This window comes from Eurypyga helias, unplaced genomic scaffold, assembly GCF_000690775.1.
Source record: "Eurypyga helias isolate BGI_N326 unplaced genomic scaffold, ASM69077v1 scaffold44426, whole genome shotgun sequence".
Taxonomy (NCBI): Eukaryota; Metazoa; Chordata; class Aves; order Eurypygiformes; family Eurypygidae; genus Eurypyga; species Eurypyga helias.
Window position 1 is genome coordinate 128 of NW_010258091.1, and position 9,591 is coordinate 9,718.

Sequence of the window (9,591 nt, forward strand, 5' to 3'; positions counted from 1 at the left end):
TTTTTTCTATCAGCCAAAGGCTCAGAAATGGATCAGACAAACACAGGAGTCACCCAGGAGGGAGAGGGGAAACAGAGCTGGGGGACCTCAGCATCCTCAGCTGCTGCAGGCTGCCACAGGCTGAAGGTGTTTCTGTCAGCATCAGCCTGCTGTGACTGTCCCCAGCTCAGCAAACTCCACCTCCAACTCCCGCCCAGCCCCTGTCTCCGGGACAAAACGCTTCTTACCTGCCTCGGATGCCGCTGCTAAGGCAGGCAGTGGTGGTGGAGGTGGTGGCAACGGGACTGAAGATGCAGCTCCAGTGACCGGTGTGACGCACGGGCCAGCCGCAGCCTCTGACCCTGCCGGCACCATCCCCGAGGCCAGAGCAACAGGAAGGATCGAGATGTCTCCATCACCTTTCTTCTGGATCTTAATGGTACCCTGCTTCTCCAGTTCATGGATCTTCTTCTCCAGCGTTGACTGTCGCTGGATGGCTTCTTCTTTTTCTTTCACCATTTTCCTCAAGGTGTGAACCTGGGTATTTGCATCTTTGTAGATCTCCTGAGGATGCCGCAGAAACACGGAATTCACACTTGTACCCACAAAACAGGACACCAATACCAGCAACAGGCTGACACAGGATGCCCACTGCACTGGGCACTACCTTACAGCGAGCTCCGATGCAAACCATACACCCTTGTTGGTGCAGAAGAATGCATTTTGTGTTCTTCCCAAGCTAGGAAGAACACAGGAAGGCTGTGCACAGTGCTGCGGCCTGGGAGAAAGCACATCCCTGGGCGCCAGCACCTGGGGGGTAGAATTCCTCACCATCTTCATGGTGCCTCCTGTTTCTTACGCTAGTCTTAAACACAGTGCAGGTATGCTACCTCGACTTTGGTTTTAGCACAGAGTGGCTGATGCCCTGCTGGTGGCTCTACCTACGAGCAGATGTCCCCTAAAGGGAAGCAGGAACAGAGCTCCTGATCTGGAGGGGAAATCGTACCCGCACATACCCAGGGCAGACCCTCCGAAGGAACCCTAGGAGCACCACAGTTTGGAATGACATTTAGGCTGAAGTTAGTTAATATTATACTGATCATTTTTGTTCCCAGGGTTGTACACCAAGAAGTAATAACTCTGGACTGCGCACGGAAAGCTTGGCTGTGCTTGACAGCACAGACAAGGGCACTGGCTGCGGCACAGCCCAGGTCTGAAGGCCTCCAGGTCCACCTCCAATCCGCCCCGCAGCCAACCACATGTGCAGAACTCCAAACAGATCACGGACTCACAGAACTCTTCTGGTTGGAAAAGCCCTTTAAGCCCATCGAGTCCAACTGTAACCCCAGCACTGCCCAGGCCACCACTGACCCCTGTCCCTGAGCGCCTCGTCCACACGGCTCTGAAACCCCTCCCGGGATGGGGACTCCCCCCTCCCTGGGCAGCCCCTTCCAACCCCTGACAGCCCTTTCTGGGAAGAAATATTTCCTAATATCCAATCTGAACCTCCCAGATGCTACAGACCCAAGCAATAAGATATACCTGGCTCATTCACTGGTTTGCTGGCACGTTCCACGAGTTTTATGTCCGTCTTTGAGCACACACGCTACTAATTCTACTGGAAATCTGTCCTAGGTTCCAAATTAGGGAGCTAACCGAAGTCGCTTGGCCCGCTAAGAGTCATTTACCCCCATACAGCAATTGCACAGATCGCTCCCTGGAGGGTGGCACCCAGCCAGAGCTTTCCCACTGCACCTACCCGAATCACATCCAGTTCTTTGTTTCTTTGCATAAGTTGTTTTTCCAGTTCCACAATCTTCGCCATGGCTTCGTTCTCCGTGTCTTGCAGTTTTTCAGATAACTGTCATTCAAAAGAGAAATAATCATGTAAGTGGATAAACAGTAGTCTTCTCAACCAAAATGTCAGCAACACTTGTTGGAGCAGTGGTACACAGTAAATTATGGGTATCCCACCAAACCCCACAGTCCTTTTTTGCAATTCTGTTATTAGTATTTCAGTCAACACACGACAGAAAATCATGTCCGTACTCCTGGGATGAGCCTAGTGTGAGTAACAAGCGATGAGAAGCAGGCCCAGAGTAAACCATGAAGCTTCCCAACTGCTACAAGGAGCGGATCCATGAAGAGAGCAGCGCCTCTCCTAGCAGCAGGGCACCTCAGGGGGGCAAACACCCCACAGCAGGTTGTTTTCAGAACCAGCCAAGCCATGTTTCCTGGACCTGCCACCCAGAAGGTACGGGACAGAAACGCCATGAGCGAACACCGAGTATCTGCACAGCGCTGGTTTCCAGTCCCTTAGCTCTTGAGCCCAGTAGTGTGCTGGAAGACACGGGATGGTTGTCTGCTCTGTTTACCGGTACTGCACTGCTGAGGAATTTGCAAATTTCTATGGAAATTAGCTTTCCCAGCTCTGATGATGACTCTTTTGCAGAGGCTCCATGCACTGAGGGACGCCAGCTGGAACTGTGACCCAGCCGAAGCCTCCGACGCTGTGAATCTGCCAGGCCAGGGCCTTGGGGGTGCCACTCTGCTCAACTGGTCCTGGCACGGGGGGGTCATCCCCTCCCACCACGGCTCTCTCAGGGGATCCTGACGCTCCTGAGGTGCATGAGTGCTGCAGCCAGGGCCGTGATGGGCAGGCACCGCTGAGCACAGCCCGCACAGCAGCAGTGTGTCCAGCCCCACGTTAGCAAGGCAGTGCTACTCCTCTGTAAGAAGCTGGGGGTTGTGTCAGACAGGAGAGGAAATAAAATGACATTTTAAATAAATAAAATGGCATTTTTGGATCGGGCCAACAGACAGCTTATGAACAAATCTTTGTGGCAAGTGGAGCAATTAAAATACGCAGAACATGAGGTTCACAATTACAAGTTTACCTGCCTGAGATCTCCCAAACTCCTTCATTTGCCATAGAGCTCATTGTTCTCCCATACAGAAGCCCAGCAGTACAAAGGCTTCTGCCACAGTGAACGCTTCTCACCCCAAAGGTTGTAGCCCCACTGAATCTGTGCTTCCACCTCCCAAAACAGGGAGTAGCAAAGTCCATGCGCAGAGCAGGCTCTGAGCTACTTCAGAGACAAAGGTGTCCTTGGCAGGACAAGGACTAACGGGTTTAAAGGGGGAGATTGAGATGGGACATCAGGAAGGAATTCTTCCTGGAGAAGGTGGGGAGGCACTGGGACAGGTTGCCCAGAGAAGCTGTGGATGCCCCATCCCTGGGAGTGTCCAAGGCCAGGCTGGATGAGGCTTGGAGCACCCTGGGCTATGGAAGGTGTCCCTGCCCATGGCAGGGGGTGGCACTGGGGGGGCTTTAAGGTCCCTTCCCACCCAAACCATTCCATGGTTCCATGATTCTGTGACAAAGTTTGGTACTAACATGGGAAATGTTTTCTTCCAGTTCTTCAACTCTTTCCAGGGCTGCATTCTTGGTTTCAGCATCCTCCAGTAAAGCTCCCACATCAAAAACGTTATCCAGGTAAGCTTGGATTTGCACCTGCAGTTTGTCACTCTCCGTGTGTTTCAGTTTCTGCAACAAGAAGACAAGGGTGTCACTCAGCACGGGCAGCGAGTGTGACGCAGACAGCAACCGGGGTGGGAGAGCAGCAGGCTGCTTCCATCACCCAGGAAAACCTGTCAGCTGGGGTCATAAGTGACAAATAACCAGTCTGCCTGTTCCCAATGGATGACGGGGTTTGTGCTGCCCTGGGAGCCCAGCCCCGTGCTCGGTATCACCACGTACAAGTACTTCTTGCAGGCGGCACAACGCCTCTCTCCTGGTTACCGCTGAGCAGAAGTCAGCGGGGACAGATCAATCCCTCGGCAACAGCAGCGCTGTTTCCATGTGTGTGCTCCCGAGGGCAGGGACAGGGAGAGAAATACAAAAAGGGAACTATAAAAGCAGCTGTTTTCTGAAACAGAGCGTTTCCCCCAGGCCGTCAGACAAGGCCTGGCTGTCAGGAGAAAGCTCAGAGGAGGATTTTTTCCCCGGGAGACAGAAGGGCACTGGCAGCACCTGCGCTGGGGCCAACACGAGGCCCGCGGCTGGAGGTCAGGGACGTGGCGCGGGCGAGGACGACTGCGGTTCATCCTCCCTTTGTCATAAGGCGAAGCTACAAATTTAGCTCCTGGTCTGTAATTGCAGTTAGTTGCAGCTGATTTTTCTTCTTGCAGGGGGTGGCTCCAGGCCACAGCCCCCAGTGCTGCATTTTTAGCAGAGAGAATGGCACAACCCTGGCTCTGCCCTCCCAAAAGCACTTGGGTGAGGGGTTGTAAGGAGGTTTAAGGACGGGCTGCGCAGCAGTGGCACTGTGGTACGTGGCCTGGAGCCTCCGCGGCCGAGTCCACACACCCAAGCACCCCGAGAGCAGACCCACGCTGTACTCACATCCAGGTACTCGTCCAGGCCCAGCTTGGTAAATTCGTACTGCAGGTGGACCCTGAAGTTCATGTCCTCCACCGAGTGGACAACGATGTTGATGAACTGCATGCAGGCCACCTACAAGGAGAACCACAGCACGTCAGAGCGGGCCACGCCACGGCCCCGGCTGCCCCCGAAAGCCCCAGGCGCAGGGTCGGGGCCCCAAGGGTCAGACACAGGCGATGTCTGTTGAGGTTACTACGAGGGGAAACTGTGATCTGCTCTTCTGCAGGTTTTTTCCAAGCTGGTGCTGGACTGGGGCTTACAGGGTGCTTGTCTGTGGTGATAGAGGCAAACACGGGTTCCAGAAATTAAGTCATGTCTGCAGCGTGTACCTTTACTGTGTGATGGTGAAGAGACACACTCTCCATGCTAGCTCGCCCGGCCAGACATCGTGCAAGCACACAAGCTCTTAAGAAAACAATGCTGCTTCTGAAACGGCCCGTAAAAGTGAGATTAATTTTGCAGCTGAACCCCCAGCTTCGGAAACGGGCCGTTTACAACAGGCGCTTTGTTCTTTGCAGAAAGCGTGCTTTCCAAAGCTGTGGTTTGGTAACTGAACAAGGGACCAGATCATAGGGGTTGGCATCCAAATATATCCCAATGTGGCGAAGGAAAAGGCTCTGGAGCACAGCGGGTCGCAAGCGGTCGGGAAACCTCCTGCGGAGCGGAAGGGATTGGCCTACAGACCCCAGCAGGTTTGCCCTTTACTTGACTGTATGGCATGGCCAAATCCTGCTCTGCACAAGTATCCAAGGCCTCTTTCAGCTCACGGACATCATGTCTGTCCCTCTCTGAGCTGCTCTAAGAGAGGGTTTGCCTAGTCCTTGCTGGGTTCCTCAAGCCTCCCCTGCCAGCAGCACTGCCACAGGGCTAACACCAGCTTCTCAACGTCTACTGAGATACTTCCTAGACTTCTACAACAAACCTGGGCAGAGAAACCCGATTTTACCAGCAGGATAACCCCACGTCTCTGGGACATTTTGCTGAGCTGCAGTGAAATCCTTCCCAGCTGAACAACTGCCCGGTACTGCCCAGCTTTGGAGGGAGCAGGCCCACAGGGACACAAGAAAGGTCAGTCAAAACCTTCCAGCTACGTCTTCCCCTGTCGACCCTGACCAGCTTTAACCACTCTGTTTCCAAAATGACGTCATACTGCAAAGCTGTGAGACTGAAAGGAGGGATACACCCAAGGAAGATGGTCAAAAACTGCTCCAGGAGCTCCTGCAATGCCCCAACCTCTTGGAGCGAACCCATCTCTTACACGAACAACCCAACCATGCAGTTGGAAAACTGAGTTCAGGTTCGAGTCTTTGCAGGACTCTTCCCAGCTCCTGGCAAACCCTCTAAGTGCTGAACTCTGCTGTCCCATCCTATCACCCGGAGGCCAACTCCTCTGTTTCCAGAGTGCTTTTGTTGTACTCCCTTTGGCTCTGGCAGTGTTAGGGCCAAATTCTCACTTCCTTTCTCAGATCCTTACATACGCAGCTAAGGAATTCATCAACTCAAAGAAAACTAATCTAAGAAAGTTGCTTTTAGAATGAAGTCACTCCACGTCCACAACAAGAACCTTCTCTCAAATGCTTCTCCCTTTCTGTTGTTCTTTCCTCCCTGCTGATCCCTGCAATTCCCCGCAGCCCCTTCCAGCTCCAGCTTCCCAGACAGCTCTCGCCTTCTCCAGGGCAGTGGGAAAGCCAGGTCCTGCAGGAATAGCCCCGTTCATGTTCAGTCGTTGCGACTCCTTGAATTACTCAAGCTTTAATGCTGGAGCCTGGGCTGCAGCACCTGCTTTATCCCGCTCTGCAGGAGAGTGATGTCAGCCCTGGGCACTGCCGGCTGCAACCGGCCTACCAGTACCACAACAAGCTGGCGGCGGGGGCCCGTGTGCTCCCCGCTCGCCCCCCGAAGCGTGCCCATCGGCTGGTGCTCGTGGCAGCACATGGAGCTCGTGAGGGGCAAATGGTGACTGGAATGAGCGGATCTACCAACCACTTGTCATGAGCTCTCCCTTCTAGCTGTAGGCTTCTCACACAGTCAAGCCTGCTGTTGGTGGAAGCAGCCCAAAGATGCAGGTTTTATTAGTATTTGGGCAAGTCCTGAAAAACAAACCCTGTATTTATCCTTTTTTCAAGCAAATTTCACCACCACTTTTAACCTAGAGAGGGCCAGGGAATTTTCTCGCAGGCTGACCAGACAGACGCTGAATATTCACAGCTCACCAGGCCTCACACACATATTCCCTACTACACCCTTACAATAAAGATAGGTTTGTTTTAAAACACTGGACAAATCCTACAGCTCACAGTGGGGTGGCTGCTGCCCCACCTCGCTTCCAGGCTGCACTGAGCTGTGCCACTCGCCCTCCCCCCAAATACAATTACTCTTCCCTGTGAGCAGGGCAAAGATGAGTGAGAGTTGGATGTTGAGGGGTGACAAATCTGTTAAATTACAGACTCAAGTATGTTTAATGTGACTACCAACATGTCCTGGGTAGCGCTGCAGTAATAAGGAGCTAAACCAACTCTAATATTGGTCAGTTACTGAGAGCACCTTGCTAACTGGAGTAAAACTGCAGGGGTCACTGCACTTCTCTTTTTTCTTCTTTTAAATACAAGAAAGAGGCCATCCTGTCATGCTCACACCACCTCCTTTTCATTCTGCCATCCCCTGATGGGTGTGAGCCCGGGCCATCAGGGCTGCACGCCACTGACACCACTAGGCTGGGTGCTTCAACCCCCAATTCCTGGCAGAAAGAGCGTCTTCAACACAAAGCTCAGCTCTGGAACAGTACAGTGTGTCACAGATGCTTAACACAGGCCTCCTGCTCCACTCTCCCCTCAAGAGAGGATCACGGTGGATCCGAGGCACCGGGCAGGAGCAGTGCAAGGGACTGCGCTCACCGTGCCAGTACCGCCTTCCTTCTGTAATTAAGGACAGGGCTTTAATTTCTCACACCTTGGGCACCAGCACTCACTTCCACAGACTTTAAAGAAACGGGTGCAGAAGTATTTTTGATATTGGACACGTAACCAGCTTGCTCATCCTTCCTGTCACAACCTCTGCCTGTCACGTGGGGCTGGTGTCTGTGGGTGCCAGCTCCCGAGCTCGCCCTCCTCTCCTGTGCCCCAGGGCAAGCGGGTTTGGTGAATACTCATGCATGTGCACACTGAGGAACCAAAGGGGTGCAAACACCGGCTATATTTATCAGCAGATAAGGACAGACAGCAGCTGCAGCGAGTGTCTCCCACACTTCCCTGTCTGGGACTCCAAGGATGTTGGCACATGGACAGAACACGCGTCTTGACCCCGCAGGAGCTGCTGCTTCGCCGCAGCGCAACAGCACACACGAGCAAAATGCCGCTTTTCTCTTACCCTCGCTGTGGCACAAGGCATTTCTGGAAGATACCTGAACCCAAGCTAAAAATGAAATGCATGTTATGCAGTTTGGAATATTAAAAAAATGGCATTGTGGCAATTTCTGAAGAATTTTAGAATCAGATCTCTGCCTGCGCCAGCAGGACCAGGCACAGCCATCACCAAAACCGAAGTTTGCTGCTGCTGAACTGCACTCACCATGAAGTCTATATTGTTGTCCTCATTCCGGAAGTGCTCCATCAGCTTCTCAAAGCGCTGTTTCTCCCCACACACCTACAAAAGAATCGTCACATGTTTGTTAAACTACAGCTTGCAAGCCGGAGTATGAAAAACATTTAAAAAGCAGCTCATCTGCTTGTTCAAAACCTCTCCACCCAGGTTTCCTCGCTGGAAATATCCTTCTTCATGACAAACCCAGTGCAGGAATCAGGGCTGAAGACCTGTACTGCAAGCCTAAGGGCCAGGTACAATTTTAACTCTTTTTAGCTCTTTACCCCCAGAATTGAGTCACACCCACTGAGGGGACGAACGTAAGCAGGAGTTGCACCAGGCCATGCCGCAGGAAGACTCTGAATCGGCTTTCCACTGTAAATAATGTAATTAGGAAGAAGAACAAATTACAGGGAGGAGAAAAAAAGAAAACTATCACCAGCTAAATGAGGAGTGAAATACATCAGCGTAACAATCAGCTGGTCAGGAGGACACAGCCATAACATGGGAGTGATGGCAGTAAACACAAGCAACTCGAGGGAGAAAGAAGATCTAAGACAAAGAAGGTCCCAGGATATTGTTTAAATCTTATTACTGCTGGAGCAGCTTCTCCAGCTCAGTCCTACTTTTCTCAGCACACGAACGATCCGGAGCAATCCACACCAACACCCCAAAGTATGAAGTTGGAAAGCAAAAGGGAGCAGAGGGGAACACCGGGATGTGCACCCATTTCTGTGGCAACTGCAAATCCCCCCCCGTGCTGCATCGCTCGGGGCATTGTTTCTATCGCCCCATGGACGGACCCCACCTAACGCCCAAGCCATAGGGGTGGGCACTGGGATAGGGCAGCCACACCCAGCCCAGCCATCCCAGGGAGCCCAGCTGGCCCAGCAGGGTCAGAGGGGAGCGATGGGGCAGTGCAACGGGCCCAGCACATTCCCAAACCCACTGGGAGTTGCCTCACACGCTGCACCGTGAGTGGACGTCTCGCTCGCTGGATTTTGGCATCAGGCTGGGCAGTGACTTCGGGAAGAGCACGGGCATGCTCTCCTGAGTGCCTGGGTAGGCACATCCCTGCACGGGGCGTTTGCTGCTCCTGGTTTCACCCTCCTCAGCTCATGGCTGGTTGTGGAGAGGCAGGAGAAGCTCTGAAACAAACTGGTTTGCTCCTGAAGGTCCTGAAAAGCAGAGTCCGGTCAACTGGAGGACTGAAACTTCCTTTCTGCCAAGGAACAAAACCCTCGGTGAGCCCAAGAGGCTCCTTCCTTCCTTAGCCAGATCTTACCCAAACATCCTGGGAGTGCTGGGTGCTACTGCCTGGGAGCAGGGGGACAGCAGCAGGACCTCCAACCCAGGCCGTCCGGTTAGGGTCTGCCAGGTTCTGAACAGCACACTGCACCAAGACATCAGCTGCCGTTTCCCTTAGCCAGCTCACGGTACAGTAGTTGTGAAATTAGCCACCAAACGGTAATTAAGGATGGGTGGGAGCACTGGCTACTTCTTCTTTAGAAACAAACCTCTCTGGGACAGGGACCAGTGCTTTGTATGTATTTCATTGTTTGCATCGCCCACCAAGAGCCCAAATCCTC

General features: G+C 53.0%; 1 protein-coding gene across 1 annotated transcript; it reads right to left on the reverse strand.

Moving 5' to 3' along the window:
* Positions 1-227: 227 nt before the first annotated feature.
* On the reverse strand, positions 228-8,065 carry LOC104511570 (formin-like protein 2; the record flags this gene model as incomplete). The annotated part of the gene is made up of 5 exons (XM_010154239.1): positions 228-543; positions 1,739-1,840; positions 3,377-3,526; positions 4,385-4,495; positions 7,991-8,065. Coding segments are annotated over 5 exons (754 nt in total), but the record flags the coding sequence as incomplete, so codon positions are not given.
* Positions 8,066-9,591: the final 1,526 nt, after the last annotated feature.